At 37.6% G+C, this 20721-nt stretch overlaps 2 protein-coding genes across 4 annotated transcripts in view; both read right to left on the bottom strand.

The window, feature by feature from the left end:
- Positions 1 to 6998, bottom strand: part of LOC308690929 (E3 ubiquitin-protein ligase rnf213-alpha) — an 88060-nt gene extending 81062 nt beyond the window's left edge. For all 3 annotated transcript variants that reach the window (XR_014030214.1, XM_081365718.1, XM_081365719.1), the window contains exons 1-4: positions 6208 to 6998; positions 4037 to 4155; positions 1319 to 1473; positions 8 to 504 (exon numbers count right to left, since the gene is read on the bottom strand). Coding sequence is in view for 2 of the 3 variants with exons in the window: in XM_081365718.1 (XP_081221844.1) it covers positions 8 to 504; positions 1319 to 1473; positions 4037 to 4142 (758 nt within the window). In the remaining variant the exon portion in view is untranslated. The remainder of the gene's footprint in view (positions 1 to 7; positions 505 to 1318; positions 1474 to 4036; positions 4156 to 6207) is intronic.
- A 1503-nt stretch (positions 6999 to 8501) lies between these two features.
- On the bottom strand, positions 8502 to 19134 carry LOC308694641 (guanine nucleotide-binding protein G(o) subunit alpha-like). Its single transcript, XM_081372282.1, has 10 exons — positions 18972 to 19134; positions 18771 to 18885; positions 18096 to 18187; positions 16851 to 16943; positions 14970 to 15130; positions 13669 to 13797; positions 11790 to 11919; positions 11641 to 11712; positions 10643 to 10730; positions 8502 to 9071 (listed from the first exon to the last, which is right to left on the bottom strand). Exons 1-10 carry the CDS (start codon positions 19116 to 19118, stop codon positions 8881 to 8883), a joined length of 1218 nt encoding a protein of 405 aa, XP_081228408.1. The 5' UTR covers positions 19119 to 19134; the 3' UTR covers positions 8502 to 8880.
- Between the last annotated feature and the right edge of the window lie 1587 nt (positions 19135 to 20721).

The raw sequence follows: 20721 nt of genomic DNA, 5'->3' as shown, positions 1-20721 counted from the left end.
TCCATACTTCTTTGTTTTACTAGGCTGAACCCCTGTATTGGTTTCTGCTTCCCCACTGTCAGTGTGTTTCTCAGACGCTGTATTCTTCTGTTGACTGGGCGGTTCCTCATCCTGACGGTCCGTCTCCATCTGACTGCTCTTTGTGTTGGCGTTCTGGTCCATGTTGGCGTTCTGATCGAGAGCAGTGGATTTACTCTTCTTCTGTTCAGCTTTCTCCTTCTCGGTGTGCTGATCTGCTTCTTCTGACACTGGTGGAGAAGCGCTGGTGCTGATCATCTCTTCAGTCGCTCCACTACTATCAGACCGAGCTCTCCCAGTGGTGTGGGTCTCAGACTCGGCTGCTTTAGGCATGTCCTCTGCAGCGCAGTAAGAGCCGTCACTGTCAGAAGAGTGGTCTTCCTCCATCCTCTTCTCTTTATCAGTCAGAGATATATCAGAGAGTTCAGAGGTCAGAGACGAAGGCTCCTCCGCAACACCAGCTTTTTTCTTCTTTTTCTTTCTTTTCTGTAGGAGCACGATGAAGAAAAATAATTAATCACCAACAACACAACCTCAGAATAAAAAAACATTAAAAAAAAAAACTCCTTGCACACTGAATCTGAAATTTTTGCATGTGTTTTTTTGTATTCGTATGGAAGCTTGTTTCCGCCACAGAATAAAACATTTTAAAAGATAATTGCGACTTTTTATCACACAATTGCGAGTTTACATCTCTCAATTCTGACTTTATTTCTCAGAATTGCGAGATATAAAGTCAGAATTGCGTGAAATAAAGTCGTAATTGCGTGTTATTGCGTGTTTTCTCGCAATTGCGACTTTATATCACGCAATTCTGAGAAATAAAGTCAGAATTGAGAGATGTAAACTCGCAATTGTGTGATAAAAAGTCGCAATTGTGACTTTATTTCTCAGAATTGCGACTTTATTTCTCACAATTCTGACTTCATATATCGCAATTGTGAGAAAAAAAGTCAGAATTGTGAGATAAAAAGTCGCAATTATTATTATTTATTTATTATTCAGTGGCAGAAACAAGCTTTCATATATTCGTGATTCAGTGGCTCTGAATTGTCAAAACTCCTCTCAAAATGCTTGAGATACGGATGCGAAAAACGCAGAAAATCGAACCCCATCCGAATTATTTTATGACGGATGAACATTTCTGAGGAGTAAACGTGATTGACACAACGTGAGGTCGTGTTTTTATTTTTTAAACGTGTGAAAATTTCGGACTTGGTGTGCAAGGACCTTAAGAAGAAGAAAAACAAAACTTAATCCAGGACTATTTAAGTGTTAAGTTGATTTTCATCTCCGGCACCTTTTTCTTCGGGCTCGGGAAGGCATCTTCATTCGGACGCTTCGGAGAAACATTGGCATTCTGGAGATCCAGCGCTTCAGACTCAGGTCTGAGATCAGTCATTGCTGCATCTGTGTCAATGTTTGAGGATGAGTGAGACTCGTCTGGTGCCTTGGCTGATAAACACAAAAGCAAAGGTCTCACACACACACACTCGGACTAAAACTACTGATATCCTCTTACAAAGGCTTTGTTCAAGCTTCACCTAATTCTAGTCTCAAATCCTATCTTTAGGACTGACTGTCACATTCCTTGAATGATGAAATCAAATAACTTACATATCAACATCGGTAACCACTTTGGCTTGCTTAGTTGGGGATATTTCATTTAATATTCATCAATATTTTTGATCCGCCTGCATTGACACCATTATATGAGAACTGAACTGAGCTGGGCTGTTTCTCCAGAGCGGATATATGTATAAATGAACTAAATTAATAACTTTTTTACAACAGAAATGAATCATCACTGAACTTACTTAAGCTGGACTGTAACAAACTCTGTTGCATTATTCTCCTGTTATCTCTATAAAGCTGCTTTGAAACGATCTGTATTGTAAAAAAGTGCTTTATAAATAAATGTGACTTGACTTGACCACAGTAAAACCTCGTTCTCAACCCATTTTGGTTCTGTTGTAATATGAAGTATTTCTAAGTGGGACTGGATGTTCAACAGAAAACACATGTAGGGCAAGACCTGACTTCATTCCTCTGGAATTCACTGAATGATGAAGAGTGTCTTGTTGGGGTTTCCATCTCAACGCTTTGTATGTTTTAAAGCACATTTATGAAAATTTGACTGAATAAAATGCTAAATATTTTGCGTTTCCAGTTTCAAGCACCAAAAAGAACAAAACATATTTCCAGACTATCATCATCTGAAACGTGCGGCAACTTATATATTCCAGAACGAGTAAACCATTAATGCTATTGATGTAAAGCACACAAAAGAGAGTAAACACACACACACACACACACACACACTTATCTGCCTTCACACACAGCCTCTGGCAGAGGTGTGTCCACTGTACAGTACTTTCGTCGTTTCGGAAATTTGTTTAGGCTTGGCATTTAGAATAAATATTGTTTAAATGAACACCACTATGTTAAACATGCACTGGTATATTACACACTTTCTGAACGTAATAATATAACGTGACCTTCACACCAAATGCAACTTCAATCACTTAGTAAATTGAAATGGTTATTCATTCTCAAATTAAATTTAAGCACTGTTCATCTCATGTACACAGAGCCCAAATAAAATATGGTGTCACTTCAATAACATCAAATTCATTTATGTGACACAAAGAACCAATGAGGTTTGATGTTATTAGATGTATGAATTAATTTCATGAAACCTTTATGTCCTTTTTGGGGCTTGAAAACTTTCACCGTACATTCAAAAACAACTAGTGTGGTCCGCAGAAGACAGAAAATCAAGTCTGGAACAACATGATTTCAACAACAGCATTCTGGTGTGGTTTATTAGGAAGTTAGGACATCAGCACAAAACATAATTCACACACAGCTCCCCTCACTCACGGGCATATCTCACACCAGAGGCCAAAAACATAACTCAGGACTGTTCCCACCGAGGTCACAACCTCTTCACTCGGATGCCATCTGGAAGGCGTTACAGATCTTCCAAGGGTCGCACTTCTAGACTTTTGAATAGTTTTTATCCAAATGCTATAAAGCAACTGAACTGGCTTGGATTGCACTGCACTTTAATGACTAACATTTTTAACTTATGTATTAGTTTTTCTATGTGTCACCACCAGGGGAAGTGCAACTGAAATTTCGTTGTTATGTGCAATGACAATAAAGGCAATAATAATAATAATAATAATGAGGGCGTTTCCATTCAAATTAATAAATCAAATTATAAATTTGCATAAAATGAGTTAACCCTATATTAGTAAAGTCAAGTCCCCTTTATTTATACCACACTTCTAACAACACAGATTGTTTCAAAGCAGCTTTATTAGGCTTTACAGCAGATCTAGAATAAAGTTATTGTCCAGCTAAAGTATTGTATAAATCATTGGTTATAATTTAGTGGCAAAAACAGAAAACTTTTAAAGCGTTCTGGCCGTTCATTAACACGACATCAGCCTTGAGAAGTTGAGAACGCAAGCTTTGAAACACAAAGTTTTTGGAAACGATACCGTTATCATCTCTGTGTAAACTTCACTCTGACATGTGGTTGGGGGAGGGGTTGAAAAGTGAAATTTGTGGGAAAAATCTATATTTTGATGGGAGATTACAAAGAAAAAACATCCCCCCTTGGGAATAACCTGTGTGAGTGAATCATGCACAAGAAGAGCAGAAACATGTGCATTGATTTCATGTTGACTTTAAGCATCAGCACAATGACTAGAGACTTTCCTCAACAACAACTGATGATAACAGCTGTGTGGAAAGAGAAGATGTGAAACGCTTATCATGATGGACAAGCATGTGCACCTTCACACATCTGAGGCTGTGTCCGAAACTGCTTGTTCGTTCCCTATTTGATTTTAATAACGTATTAGTAAATGTTGAAATTAATATTAACTGAGATTAATAAATGCTGTAGAAGTATTGTTCATTTTTAGTTCATGTTAACTAATGAACCTTATTGTAAAGTGCAACAGAAGGTACAATCGTAGCGAGAGAGATGTGACGTATGACTCACCCGGTGCTGTGTCACATGACTCTGACATCATCAGCTTACAGCCACACTCACTGCAGAATTTGGGCGTCTCGTCCCTCGACTCATGACTGCATTTAGGACACTTCATGCTGAGGAGAAGTCTGCAGGATCAAAAGCATGAGGTTTAAGGGGATGTGCCCACTTTTAAATAACAGAATCACACACACACACGAGGTCACATGATTTCTAAGAACTCGTATTGCTTTCAATTTCCTTTTGCTTATAAATCAAAGTTCATCATCTAGAAACTCAGTAAGCACATGTCCCACTCCCGCCAGTGTTCGGAAACTCGGAGGAAAAGTGGGAAACACACAAGGCCACACACACCAGACGCTCACTGTGGCAAGACCGTTTGACCTTTATTCATTCGGTCATGACGTCATCACTCGCAAAAATACAAATTCTTGATATCAAAAGTTGCAGTTCAACTAGTAAAAACTTTCATACTTGATATCTGTAATTGTATGTTCACTAGTTAAATGTCACCCTGAGCTGCCATTCAAATTCAGTTGTTGATTATCAGGAACTGATTTCTTCCTACTCCAATTTCACATATCAGAAATAAATAAATGTAAAAGTAAATATATATTTATAGAATATAAAATGTCATTGTTGATATCAAGAATTCATATCTTGGGAATGAATAAAAGTCAAAACGGCTTGCCATATACAGACTGCTACTTTTGATTTGACCCTATATATATATATATAGAGAGAGAGAGAGAGAGGGAGAGAGAGAGAGATTTTTCTACATTACATCATCATCATTCAATATATTTTGCACTGCTATTGTTAACTGGAAAGCATTTTGTAAACACATATTTCCGTCTCTATGTTCTGTTTGGATGAGTCGTGACACACACACACACACACACACACACACACACACACACACACACACATGTCTGGTTCACTATCTTTGTGGGGACTCTCCATAGACGTAATGGTTTTTATACCGTACAAACTGTACATTCTATCCCCTTACACTGCCCCTGTCCCTAAACCTACCCATCACAGGAGACATTCTGCATTTTTACTTTCTCAAAACAACTCATCCTGTGTGATTTATAAGCCTTTTGAAAAGTGGGGACCGCTGGCTGGTCCCCACAATGTAGGTGATCTCAGGTTTTACTATTCTTATGGGGACATTTGGTCCCCACAATGTAATATAAACAAGGGCACACACACACACACACACACACACACACACACACACACACACACACACCTGAACATCAAAGCGTCAATCATTCGAATTGTGATTTTTTTATTATGTATCTTAGCAAACATTAACAGCTAAGTGATTTTATAAAAGTACCAAGCCGCATATGTTGCTTCATCTAGTTTTGCTCAACCCTCTTTGGGAATTGTGGGAAAAGCCCGCCTTTTGTCCGACTTCCTTGGAAATTTTCACAACAGAAACATTATCGAAAGAACCGATTAAAACAAATAAATTAAAACGGATAACACATAAATTGAACGAAAATTAATATAGAAATGAGTAAATATAAATAAAAAACTTGTTGACTTTGTCGCCAAGTCCCCAATAGAGGCCGCTGTCGTTCAACTCACTGTGAATTAAAAGTATTGCGAGCAAGAACAAAACGACCATAAAATGAAACTATAATAATTTACAGACATTACAAGTTTAATCATCAAGCATAGATGGATATATAATATTTACACATACAATTGTTATATTATTTGACGTCAGACATGACGTGTCTGAATGGTGAAGCTGTATTTCACATCTTTCACCATCTTCTAATCTAACCTATTAAACAACACAAAACTTACACGCCTCACATCTATTGAGAGATTAACATCGCGGTCTGTGCATAATAAGCTAGTATTAAATCAGTAAAACTGCACAACACACAGCCCGAAATTAACGAACACGACACCGCTAGTTCACAGGCAAGCTAAACAGAAATCAGCTCAGACAAGTTTACTTACTTACAATAATAAAGAGCCAGTGCGAGAGTTATTTTAGCTGAAGAGACGATATGATGTATTATTTATTATTAATGGCCGATCCAGACGATCTCGCAGTCTGAGCTCTTCCTTGTGTGTGTGACATGCTAAAGCTAAACACACACACAGATTATTATTATTATAAAGGAGGCAAGTGGACCCTGATGTTTGCGTCTTACCTGTAGTGCAGGTGTGCTCAGTTGTCACAGGTCAACACACATGTCATCGTGTATTTGACACTCACAACACACACAGATCTGATCACGTCCACACACACTCCACTGGCTCGCAGTGAAGACACTGAGGAAGTTCAACATCTCTGAACTTTCGTTTCGTGAAAAATGGGCGTGAGTTTCACGTTCATCCAAAACTACAAGCCAGTAACACCCATGGCTTCTTCAGAAATCATGAGATGAAACTGATATTTTAATAAACTGTCAAATAAAACGGTCAAATTCTTGCTCATAATTATATTATATTACAATATTTTATAATTGCTTATGCTTATCAAACTGTACAGTTCCTTTAGAAAATACCCCCACACTCCCCTCAGTTATTTTTCATTCAGGTCAAAGTATATTTAATGTATTATTTCCCCCCAATTATAAAACTGGCAAAAAACAACAACTTCCAAGCAGGTGAAAGTAAAACTGACTGAAAATAAACTATATTTCTTTCTTTTTTTGCCCTTATTTAAAGACACTTATTTATACTAAACATCCGCTTACTGTGGTTGGAGGCCCTCAGCTTCTGAACTAAACATAAACTAAAACATAATGCAACGTAAAAAAAAAAAAAAACAAAAAAAAAAAACAACAGAATAAACGTGATTAGTAGAATTACTTAGGCACTTAAAGTCACCATGAAATAAAATGGACATTTCTTTATATATATATGGAATATATGGAATATTGCATTGTTATAAATGGTTTATCTGTGCTCATCATTATTTATTTATTTTAATTCATGTGTAAAATTGTATTCATAGTAATCTTTATAAAAATACTGGCATGAGGGCGGGGCAACCTGTCACTCACATGACAGCAATAGCAAACCACGACCTTCCAAACATCCAATCCATCCATCCAATGGACAAAAACGTACCTTTACAGTTAAAATGTTAGACTGTTAAATTTAGCCACCAGTGTGTGCATATGAAATATGTAGAAACTCTGGACACCTGTTTCATTGATATCTGTCATGTACTAGGGGCTTTTTAACCCTTGTGTGATGTGCATTTATGGTGTACTGTACACTCAACATGTCTGGGGTCTCCCCAGATCACACACAGTAAAATGCGTTTTTCTATCAAAACAAGGGTATTTTTTTTTTAAACAAATGTAATGTCACTCTATTAATGTTTTGCAGTTTTATGGGAATTTCTGGCGTTTTTTAATGCATTTGCCTCAAATTGTACTAATGTAAACCGCCACTAGATGTCTACAGAGCATCACTCATTGGCTCATTCGCCATTTCAAGTTTTTTTAAATTGAGATTTCTTTTTAGACATTATAAAACCATTAGGCCTACAACAATAAAAAAACGACTTTGTTTAGAATTTTATTTTTAACTGAAGTTATCATTGTTTTGCAATTATTTCACAATATTAGTCACACCTAAACATGGTGTTATATGTGTGTTAAATGTGTTAGTGTATGTGTGTCATTCATTCATTTTTGTTTTTGTTTGGCTAAAATGTAAACAAGCTCTTTGCTGTTGTACTGTACATATACAATACACTGTGAATTCTGAAAATAATGTATTTCTGTATTTGTTTTCATGTGTGCATAAATTTAAGAATTATATGGACTCCTTGTAATTTGGTGTCCTTTTGGAGTATCCAAAGTGTCTTTTTTTTGGAAAGACACCTAAATTTAACTTAACATATTAATAACAGTTAATTATGAATAATTACATGCAACTAACCCTCAACCAAACCCTAATCCTACTCTAACCCTATAGTAAGTACATGTAGTTAATTAATATTACTCAGTACTTAAATATATAATAACACTGTAACAATGACACCTTAAAATAAAGCGTAACCAAAAAAGCTGGCATAAAACACAGTTTTGTGGGAATCACCCTTCAATCTGATGTTTACTTTGCTGGATATAGCAAATGATGACAAAGTGAAGATGTTAAACAAAGTAAATGGTGTATGCGTAATTTCATAATAAGTGTGTAATTAAGCGCACAAAAGGTGCAATTAAAAATAAGTGAACCACGAGGCATCCTCATCCTATCACAGCTTGTTACAATATCAAGCAATATTTTATAATCTGCATTATCATCATGTCCTATGAGTGTTTTTCTCTCTGTGAGAAAATGAGTGTGAAGGCGGTCTTCACGAAACTGCAGAGTTTATCCAGGATCGCAGCTTTCCTCAGTCTGGACTCGAGACTCCGGCCTGTAGGAGTGGATCATGTCCAGCTCATACAGGAGTCCTGGAATAACCACAGACGTGCAGTTTCATCACCAGTCTCGAGTCCCACGGAGGAACTCCTGAAGGATCAGAGGAGTAATGAGAGAGAGGACCAGGCCTGGGACACTTATGCTGGTGTTTTTTTTGTTTATTCAGCAGCCACTTGTTTATTTCACAAGGCAAAAATGGCTCCTAATGTGAGTGCACTAACTTGGATGGGTTAAATGCAGAGTTACCATACATATCCTTCACATTCACCTTCTCATTTTATGAACATGTTCCATTAAACAGTGGCAATACTTTACACAAATCAAATATGCCCATAATTAAAATCTTAAAATATATTTATTGCTTTAAAATATGCATTTCATGATCAATTAAAACGAAGCAATTTTACAACGGACACAGTAAAAGACAAATAAAAAGGTCAGAGAAGCGAGCCGGTGTGCAGGTTGTGTTTGAGGACGGTGCTGACGGTGAACTGAAAGGCGTCCTGTACGCTGGAGCGGTCCGTGGCGTTGGTGAAGTGAGGGAACACCAGCTTTCCTGAGGCGGAGGCACACGACACAAACTGATCCGTCACGTACTGAGCAGCGCAACTCACATCATGCTCAGGGCCTGCAACACACACACACACACACACACACACACACACACACACACACACACACACACACACACACACACACACACACACACACACACACACACACACACACACACACACACACACACACACACACACACACACACACACACACACACACACACACACACACACACACACACACACACACACACACACACACACACACACACACACACACACACACACACACACACACACACACACACACACACACACACACACACACACACACACACACACACACACACACACACACACACAGTAAATCTAACTGTACAGTACAGACACTGAATAATCAAAGTATTCAAATTAAATCTAATTAATTCAATTTATCTTAGTTAGTACAACAAGTGATTTTCTCATTTCTGTTTTGTTGTTTGATTAGCATTGGTGGTGACAAACAGCCGCGGGTTTATTAGGCTGCTGTCACTTTAAGACGAATGCACAGATCCAATATACTGATACACACCCGGTTTTCCTTCTAGGTTGTTTACAACAAATAACTGACTGTGTTTACTGACTCCCCGAGACGGGCATTTTGACTTAATTTTGCGCGCACGTATCCGTTCATATGATATATTATATGCTTAAACTGACAGGACTTAAAAACACATGCAAATGATAAACTTTCACTCTATAATGGTTAAGCTTAGCAATTAATCCACGAATTACTGCATTCTAATGCGTGACTATTGATGCTAAAATTGATTCTATCTATCTATCTATCTATCCATCTATCTATGGGATAATGTAGATAATGTAACAACCGCCTCACTCTACATTATCCCGTTTATTACATGGCTACCTACCAAATAAATCAATAATTTGACACAAAATATTGATTTCAAAAGGAGTTTACTGATTTAAAAACGATTGTATTGCTTCCGCTAAAGAAAATAATCCATTCCGTCTCTACGGTTAGAATCGCAACGCTCTGTTTTTCATGGCAACAGTGTGTTATAACTTAGCAGCGGTCTGCTAATACTAGCAATACTGCAGCAGTATTACAATACTAGCATTTATGGTTGTCTTAATTTCTTTGCTTTCAAACATTAAACCACTTTTATTTTAGCGGGAAAACAGTAGAAAGACCTTAAAGCTTCTTCAACAGATTTAAAAAGATTCTCATTACAAATTTGGGAAGATGATTGGCGCATGATGCGTTAACAAATACTAATTGTAAGTGACTCAAACACGCAGTGCTTGCAGAGTAGCATTTACTGTGAATCGAAACTCTGAAACATGCAGCGAGTCAGACTATATATTTATATAATTACATCACAAGCGCCGCGGTTCACACTCTCACATCCATGTATTGTCAAAATTCATAAAAAGTTACCAGGCAACAAGTGAGTAACAGTTTTAATGCCGATTTTCACTAACTTTTGGCTCTTTGAACCCTGGCTAACATGCTAATCTGTGCATGAAATAAAGGTATTAGAAAATTTAACATTTAGCAGTTTATTTTAGTAATTATTGAAGGACAATTTCACGATTTAAATAATCATACAGAAACCAGATTGTGTAAAAGAAAGTTTACCTTTGTAGTCTGGCTGATAAAGTCGCAGATGTCTCCCAGAATACAGTATTTTCTCACCAAACAGATCAATTTTGTTCATAAATAAAACCTGAAAAAGGAGTTAAAAAATGCTCATTAACCAAATTCTGACCTACATTAATATAAAATCAAGGTTTTGTATTTACAACCATGTCTTTATTTGTATATGTAATGTAATTCTGAATTTTGCACACACAAGTTGTAAAGTATCAGTTTAAATGTAGAAACACTCATTTGTCAAATAGATGGGTAGTTGTGCAAGGCCTATTCATTTATAGTTGTGTGTGGGTTGTGAAATGCTTGAAAATAAAGTCTCAAAATCCAAATTAATCAAATGAGATCGACTCAGAAAAGATGTCAATGAATGAACGTGTGTCACCTGATCCAAACATGCACATCATCTTTGTTGCCTGCACAAATTATGATACACTAATACATTTGTATTCACAAAAATGTCTCTGTTTGTACAAATTGCTGCACAATACGCAAGTTGAAAGGCATTTGGTTGTGGATAGTAAAACACACCTGCAACATTTATTAAGTTCATGGATAATTGTGCGTGAATTTATTAATCATTTTGAGACTAAACTGGCGTGTTCGTGAGAAGAGCGACAGGATCCTAATTCTTGGATGCAAATCCTCATGTTGTTCCAAACCTGTGTGAATTTCTTTTCAAAAGATGATATTTTCAAGAATATTTGAAACCAAACAAGTGATGGGCCCATATTGAGTTCCATAGTATGAAAAATAAATAATTAAATACAATGGAAGTCAATGGGGTCCAGAAACGGTTTGGTCACCAAGATTCTTTAAAATATCTACTTTTGTGTTCAGCAGAAGAAAAATTCATACAGCTTTGGAACAACTTGAGGGCGAGTAAATGACAGGATTTTCATTTTTAGGTGAACTTTAACAGGATTAAGTATAGAGATGTCAGATGCACACAGGTTTCATGGTGTAGGGCCTGAAGTGCAGCTCACCAGTGAAGCTCCTTTGAAGAAAGCACTGTTACATGTGGAGCTGAAGCACTCCAGACTTTCATGGAGACGGTTCTGTTGAAAAAAAAAAGTGAGAGTTACAGAGTAGAGTTCAACGCTCCTGTCCTCTGAAGATCCGGCCTGTTTCTCACTGTGGAATGATGTTCATCGAGGTTTTGATCGTATCCACTGAGAGCCACCATGAACAGCACGGCCTGGACATTGTCAAAATAACTGTACCACTTCTTTCTTTCTGAACGCTGGCCACCAACATCGATCAGCCTATAAACAAAAGATTATTTACACAGAAATTAGTCAAATGGTCTACTTCACCCCAAGAGAAGTAGAGATGGTAAAATAACTTAAAAGAATAGGACTGTATTTGTCTGCATGAACAATAAATCCCTTTGAGAAAACCTCACAGTAAGATCCTCCAACATATACAATGAGCTGCCTTTCACTCGCCTACTGCTTTTTATACAATACAACAGCCTGTTCCTCACAAAGAGTGATCATGTGACTAGCACAGAAGACTTGGGATTGAGTGCATGTGTCTTAAGGGCAGTTATTTTGCTGTAGATTATTTTGTGTTATATCCTCTTTGGCGCTAACAGACCCTGGTCACTGCATGCTTTCTTTGTATAGAAATAAGCAACAAACATTCTGATTAACACCATCTGTTATGAAAATTAAAGTGAATAATAGGAAATAAAGAGAAATTTGGGATTAACAATGTTCAAAGTCATCCTACAACCTATATTCAATTTGACCAGATCTATAGGAACGAATCTACAATGAATCACTCTCAATTCAAATTGGGGCTCAAGATCCTACTAAAAGAGCACCAATTGAGAATTGATGAGTGGGATGAGGTTTCAAAAGCTCCTCAGAAGATCGATAGATTAAATATTTCCCAAGCAGTTTTAGTTCATATGCATGGCAGTGCATCACTGTAAAGAGCTGGGCCCGTATTCATAAAGATTCTAAGAATCCTCTAAGAAAACTCTTAATTTAGCTTAAAAACTTTTACGTAGGAGTCTTAGCTTAAAAGCGATTCGGGACCGATCTGAGAGCAACTCTGAGTAAGGAAAAGACAAAAACTTTCATCTTATTAAGGAGGCGGGGTTGACCCCGTTGCTATGTATGACAATCTTTTGAAGACTGTGATTGGTTGGTTGTCCAAGAAGGAAAAAAAAAGTGATTTTAAGTATAGGGTCTATTCTAAGCCTTTCCAATTTTTCCTATTTGATCATTCTCTTACACACACTATATATGTGTATATAAATCCTTTTTTTTTTTTTTTTTTACCATGCTGTTAATTTCCTATAAGGTATTTGATTGGCTTAGAATGATAAAAAAATGTTCCACTCTTTCCAATTACACTGATTGTTGGCATGTCTATTTAAGTGGTGGTTTGAATGTTGGTTTTAATGTATCAAACATGGAATTTTCCCAGTTGCCAAATATCGTAATGTAGTGATTACTTTCATTTCAGGCGCTATGGCATTTCTGCGCTGTGTCGGAGATGTTAGCGCGTCTCTAATAAGATCAGTCACAAACATGATCCCTGCACGATCTAATCTATAGCGTCTTATTAACTCACTGTTAAATCTATAGCGTCTTATTAACTCACTGTTATCCATTGTCTCCGCTGCTAAAGAAACTCTTAAGCCTCCTAAAAGTCCTTGTCCGTGCTCCTAACAATTTTGACCTTAAGACCTCTTTTAAGGGTTAAGATGCTTTCTGAATTACTTTTTTCTTTACTAGGATTTTTTCTTTAATTTTAAGAGTAAACGCCCACATTTCTAAGAATTTTCTTAGAATTTTGTCACTAGGAGCTACTCTTTGCATTAAGATTCTTTATGAATACGGGCCCTGGTGGTGATCTGAACCACTGAGGAAAAATGGAAAAAGGTCTTTGTTTCTCATCTTGGTCTTTGCAAGCGAACCACTAAGGTTTGGTTTTAACATTGGACGGGCCATTTTAAACATGAAGCATGACAGCTATGATAATATTGTAGAAATGTTTACCTGTAGAGTGAGTTGTTGACTCTGATCTGGGTTTCAACGACACCACGGGTCCGCACTCGAACTCTGAGAACATCTGTTTCAGTGGGGATGTAGTTTGGTGCGATGATACGACTAATGTTCTCAAAGAAACTAGAGATGTGGCACATGCAACAGAGAGGGAAAAACAAAAGCACAAAACCAGACAACACGCTTAGTTCAATTTCACACACATTTTGACAACTCTTCAACAAGAACGCAACTAATCCACACCCATAAACAGAAAGGCAGTAGAATTAGTAGAAATGTTCTCTTTTTTTATTTTACCTTTGCTTCAACTCCAGTTTATACTGTAAAAATTGTTTGTAGTGCACAATGCCAAGTATGACAAGTCACTTGCGATGATCTTCATTTATAGTCTCTTTGGATAAAACTGTCTACTAAATGAATAAATGTAAATGTAAGACAATATGGATTCTAAAAGACTTAAAATCTAAAGTTAAAATTGGAAAATTAGTTGGTTAAACGAAGATTTCATTCAGTAAATGTCAGGGAAGTAAATTACTGGAAACAGTTTAACATTCTACATTCTACAGCCTCGCTGTGTATTGATTCAAAGACAGAGAGGTGGTAATATGGTGCGTTCAAGTCATCTCGTAAAGATCGTATTTATGAGTTGAACGCCACCTCAATGTTGTAAATATGAGTGGGAAGCTCAGGATTTTCTTTAAGCCCCGATCTTTACGAGTTGTGGTCGTATCAGTGAGAAACATGGCGGAATAACACACTACTTAAGGTATTTAGCAGTGATATTGTCAGGCTTTGCTATTTACAGCGAAGTAAGCTACAGAATATGAAGGCATTATAATATAACACGTATGCCGTCTCTGCAACGGCTCACTACCCACGCCCCTGGCACGAGCTCACCACGCCCTTCGCCAACATCGGGAGTTAAGAGTTAAGCCAGCGGCTCGAATTGATAAGGGTCTGGCCCTGTGTCCACAGCTAATTCACCCTCCTCCACCTCAGGTGAAGGTGCGGGAGAAAAGTCCTCGACTTCAAATGACCGCTCTGTTGCAAAGCTACTGGCGTCACTCTCCATCTTCGAGTCTGACAGCTGTCAATCACTCCGTCACTGCGGGTCTCAGGTGCACGCCCCCCGCTCAGCCCCGCCCTCTGTCTCCGCTCAGCCCTGCCCACTTTTACAGCATTTTTCAAATATTGCCAGTGGGTGGAGTCAGGCTCTGACCAGTGGGAGGAGTTACACTTTAAGAACCTTACTGTACTTTTGTGTAATTCAGAGACTGTACACCACCAGTACTCACTAGCGAGCGGAATCATTGAGCTGGAACTCGTGTCCTCGGGACACTGCGGTCCTGAAGCCCAGATCCCCCCAGAGACTGCAGAACGCATGAGCCACGAACGGCAGCAGCTCCAGATCTGCTCCCACACAGCACTCGCACGACAGAACCGCACGTGCATGACCCTGAAGCACACAGGACACAAGATCATCATCACTCGCACGACAGAACTGCACGCGCATGACCCTGAAGCAAATAATGTTACTTAAAGGGTTAGTTCACCCAAAAATTCTGTCAGTAATTACTCTCCCTCATGTTGTTCCAACCCCGTAAGACTTTCGTTCATCTTCAGAACACAAATGAAGGTATTTTTGATTAAATCTGAGAGCTGTCTCACTCCTCCATAGGCTAATTGAAACTTGCCAGCCCAGAAAGTTAGTAAAGACAATGTTTAAAATAGTCCAAGCTCAACCTTAAGTTTATCAAGCAGCGAGAATACTTTTTGTGCGCAAAACAAACAAAAATAACGACTTTATTCAACTCTTCATGTTCTTCTGTGTGTGTCTCTGAGTGAGTTCACGTAGTGTAACAGCTTCTGGGTTGAACGTCAAAACGTAGGCTCACTATAACTATACGCTATCTCAGAATTTTATCAAAAACATCTAAATTTGTGTTCTGAAGATGAACGAAAGTCTTACGGGGTTGGAACGAAATGAGGGCAAGTATTTACTGACAAAACTTTAATTTTTGGGTGAGCTAGCCCTTTAACCCTCATTCTTCCCTCACGTTCTGTAACAAATCCTTCCCTCGCGGGTCAAAATGACCCGAAGCCCTAAAATTATTGACCCACGAGCGAAGGATTTGTTACTTTTTTTTAATTCAGTCACAAAACCCAATACAAAACCCCAAAAATATATTCAATTTTATTTTGTTTATTCGTTGTTCAAGTGCGCCAAATGTCTAGCCTAGAAATCTAGACGCACCCTAGCGGCAGCAAAATGTATTTCGCAGCCAGGAGGTCTAGCAACTCTCAATAGACCTTCTAGCTGCAAAAACCTAAATTGGGTCAGGCCAATCACATCGTGTATAGAGTAGGCGGGGGCGGGCTTAACATATGACGACAGAGTTGCGACGGCTGCCACTTGAAAACAAAGAATGGCGGCTGCTGATGGAGAACAACGGTCTTTCGAATCAGCTTTGGCCGCGAGGACTTGGAGTTAAGTTTTTCTTTGAGAAAAGAGCAAAGAACGGCACTTAAGTCATTCTTTAAAAAAGGAAGATGTGTTCGTCGTTTTGCCGGCTAGATATGGCAAAAGTTGAATCTATCAACTAAGCTCCGCTGTTGGGAAAACGCTCTGGTTGGTTGAAGCGCTGTCCTATTGCTTGCAGAGGGAATTTGAAAGACAGCCGTTTATCCCGCCCTTCGGATTAAACCGCGTCTATGGTGAGTTGCCAGACCTAACATCTTGATGTAGGTCTGGCTTGCCAGGCTACCAAAAGTCATGATGAACATTTTTTTTTTAATTAAAAAAAAAAAAGCCAGAGGGAAGCATGAAGGTTAAATTGGAAAATGGATCATATTACGTCAATAACATTTTTGCAGCATTCAACTCACGCATATCATTAGTTTTGGGTACATTGTTTAATAATGTGAATTACAAATGGTCACCCAGTGTCAAAGGTCATGGTACATCCGTACCTACATTCCCTTGGCAAGGATATTGTTGCTTGTATAATATTTCATACATATATTCTTGCAATATTCTCCTACAATACTTTGGTTTGGAGAGGTTAGAAACATATAGTGGCAAGATATGATATTAATAAGCCAGAACAGTATTGGGGTCTAATAGAGCTGCTATGATCATAATGACCAGTTATGAAAAACTAGTCTGTGTGCCTGACCTTGTTTTTCTTGTTAGACAGATTAATACGCAGCATTCCCATGCCATGAAGCACAAACTTCAGGGATGTCAGCAGGTTATCCAACACAGCAGCCTGTACAATTAGACAAAAGAATCAACTTTAATATCAAACGAAGCTTTTGGAGAATACAACATAGCTATGCAAGTAAAGGTCTAATCCTGTAGTTACAGCAGAGTCGAGTACGGTTTATGGATCATATTATTATACAAGTGTGACACATGTAAAGCACAGAACATGGCCATTATCCTCAATCTGAAAAGTTTAATTGAACATGCTATTATTATGTTTAATATCAAACATTGCTAAAGACAGCACAAACGCTAAAGTTATGTTTATCATCAAATGTTTCTTATCAAGTTGCGGTGTTTGTTATTCATTTAACAACTGATTCAAGATATGAAATCAATATTGGGCTCAAAACACAGCCCTACTTTCTAACTTGTATGTTCTTTAACATTTTTGATAGATGTAATATGCGAGTTATGAACTGTGGCATGTTGTGTCCATATAAATTCATGTTCAATGCTCTAATTTGATGTTTAAACAGATTGCAGGTTAAAGGCTGTTATTTGCTTTAAGACAATAAATGTAAATGACAATAAATTATAGTTTCTTTGTTCTTACTGTATTGCTGACTGTTTACTTGTCTTATGTAATAATTCATGTTTTTAGATCATCATGCTTGGACTTCCGCAATTCACTGTATATAAACGCCACTTCATTGGTCTAAAATGCATCAGCAAGACTTTTTTTAATGGGCCTCCATAAATACACTCATTTGTGTTTGATTTCACTTGTGAATTTATCTTTCTACTTCCTTTGCCTCTTCTTTTATGATGTTGTAAAGCACATTGGTCAGCTGTCGCTGTTTTAATAGTGCAAAGGTAAACTTATTGAGTTCTTTCTTACTTTAGTTAACCTAGTATTAGTTTTTGCTGAAGCAGCGATAATTGTGAAATTTCACTGATATTTAACATTACTCGTATTGTGAAATAAGAAATATCGCCCAGCAATAATAATAGTGATTTCAATATTGACCAAAGATTATGATCGATCAGCCCGAAGTCTTACGCAAAACAATCAGACAAAGAACAGATAACCATTACCACAAGAACCTGACAGAAACCAGTGAACATAAGAATGCATGTTTTGGCATTATACCCCGCCAAATACTAAATGCCAAGACTAACGACTGTCATGGTAATAAACAGATGAATGCTGCACCTTGAAGCTGAGGAGCTCTTGCTTGTTAAAGCCATGGCTGTAGATGATCTTCATCTGCTTGACTAATGTGCTTTTGCCGCTCTCTGGAGTGCCTATATGTTTGAAAGAGCACACAGCAATATATGAATAACGTGCCAATGAATAACAGTCCAAACCATTAGATAAATCAGTTTATAAGTAATAAAAATAAAATAAAATCTCAGCTTCTGATTTCACAAATCAGAATTGTTAAGTTAAAGACTCAAGGAAGGGTTAACAGATTATTGTGAATTATTTCATAAATACAATAGTCTTTGAGCCTATATGTCCCGATGAATAGAATAATTAATATTTTAAAATAGGGAGTTATGCTGCATTCCAGATCAGAATTTGATTCATACACTTTTGTTGTCCACAGAGCTTTTTTTTTAAATGCATAATCCAAAAGCCTATGGAAAAACTCCTATTGGGTTTTTGTCAAGGGAACCAGTATGATGCGAACAACAGCAGTTCGCTGGTAGTAAAAAACAAAATGTGACATTAAGTTTATGTAATAATACCTTTGTTTTTGCTTTTCAAAGCGATTTATGTTGTTTTTATTCATTTTTTTTTATATAATTGACATTCAGTTGTTGCATATTCTGATGAACCCGATTGCGCGTGCATTATTTTTATTATTATTATTTGCGTTATTACCCAGAATCAGGACTCTGTGCGCGTGCAGCTCGCGCTCTGTTCGCACACTCTGATTGAAGGATGTTTTCTCTTCACTCCTCGGTTTCACACACTTCTGCATCGCTGCGAGACAAGCCTACAGAGATCAACGACAACTCTACATCAACTACAAGTCAGCATTGCCTTTCTTCTTCTTAAAGTATAACTCCATAATGCACTTACCTGCAGGGATGTTGGAAAGTCAAAACATCGAAACATTTCTAAAACTATAGAGTTAAAATCGTGTTTAAAACGCCAGATATTAGCGGTAACCCTCGCGCACCACACCTGTTCAGACCTGCGTTTGAGGGACGTGACGTCACAGGACATAATTAGGGAACTCTTTAAAGTGACTTGAAACGGAAGTTGCGATACTTTTTTACTTTCTTATTGTGACATTTATCCTCGAGTGAAGCGGCTTCTCGAACAAGAAACAATGTACAGTAAGGCGAGGCTTGATTTTGTCCATCGGAGATTGAATGGTCGAATGTAAACAGACCATTATAGTTAAATTATTTGTATGATTTGTATGGAATTAATAGTGTCATATGAATGTAATCCTATTAAACCAGACAAGGAGTAAAAACTGCATTACCTTGCAATTCCAAATGAAAACATTTTAATAAAAAATAAAATAAAAAAAACACACCATGATGTTGTTATTGATGAGGGTGGGTGATATATTTTTGGAATTATGAAAATGTTTTATACTTTAAAGTATTTAATTTCCAAGGACATATAAAAATACATATATTACAAGTGTGCCACAACACAAAACTTTCTGATTACAAAAAAAAAAAAAATCATGTGCTAAAAAAAAACTTTTAAGTTTTAGATAAATTATAATTAATTAATAAATAAAACTTAATGAAAGTCAGTTCAAAACTGACTTAAATAATCCCGAAACCATTATTATAATGTCAGAGAGAGGTTTCTTGTTTCAAATATGACCTAGTCATTATTAAACACTTTATATAACATGTCACATTAAAACAGTTAGTTAGGTTTCAGTGTGATTTTATTTAAAGATACAATCTAAACTAAATAAGAGCATTGTTGAGTCCTTGTTTGAGGTGACTAGTTTATTTTTAAAACACAGATTTCTTTTTACAAAAAAACATTGTGACAAACTTTGTTTCATCGCATGGATGGGGGTATTTATGCTGCTTGAATCTTTGTAGAAATGGATAGACTTAGACGACTAAGCATTTTTTGTTTTAAAATGTAAAATAATCTAAAGTATTGGAACAATACACTCTAGGTTAGATTGAAACAAAACTTTATATAGCTTCTCGGAAGATAAATAGAACATATGATTTGATTAAAACATTAAAGATTTAATTTAAACAATCTTTTCATTTTGAAAGATCATATTTAAACTGAGTTCCCTTTCGAACGGTCACTTCGTATTGCGTAGCTATACGCAGTGGGGAAACTCCTTTTCCTCGATTTACTGAAGCTTTTATTTAAAACGCATTTGCAGCTGCACAGCTAGCACATTGAGCGCGGCTCGCTCATAGGCTGTGCTGCAGCAACTGCTTAAACCAATGGCGCGGGCGCCTCAGACAGGCCACCAATGAACAACATTGTACGTCAGAGCCCCCAAAGGGGGCGTGGCCTTAGTCTATATCAGAGCCCCGCATTCGCCATTATAGCTGATTTCACTCCTTCAGCGACAACTGCATGTCTCTGACCGATACTGCAAGCTTCGCCGTAGAACAAGCCCTTCAGCCTGAGCGAGCATTTTCAGCGGACTACGCACTCAAGCCGTTTTCCCCCTGACGCCGTCTCACCTGTGGCTATCCGGCGACGACGACGATCATATCCTTTCTATAATTATGCCTGTTACATCCTGCGCCACGTGCGGACTCAAGCTGCACGAGGCTGATGGACACGCGAGCTGCATTTCCTGCCTGGGAGCTGCCCACGCGGA

This window comes from Scardinius erythrophthalmus (assembly GCF_964197995.2).
Source record: "Scardinius erythrophthalmus genome assembly, chromosome: 1".
In the NCBI taxonomy this organism is placed as follows: domain Eukaryota; kingdom Metazoa; phylum Chordata; class Actinopteri; order Cypriniformes; family Leuciscidae; genus Scardinius; species Scardinius erythrophthalmus.
Note: the sequence above shows the minus strand (reverse complement) of the source record. Positions and strands in the feature narration are given on the sequence as shown.

Bases quoted from the DNA above. Each gene is read 5' to 3' on its own strand.
- LOC308694641 (XM_081372282.1), bottom strand. From the start codon at position 19,118: ATGTCCTGTGACGTCACGTCCCTCAAACGCAGGTCTGAACAGGTGTGG. The intron at 16,944-18,095 runs GTGCAGCATTCA...CTAATTGTACAG, and splicing joins AAGAGCTCCTCAGCTTCAAG to GCTGCTGTGTTGGATAACCT. The intron at 15,131-16,850 runs GTCAGGCACACA...TGTGTGCTTCAG, and splicing joins TGTCTAACAAGAAAAACAAG to GGTCATGCACGTGCGGTTCT.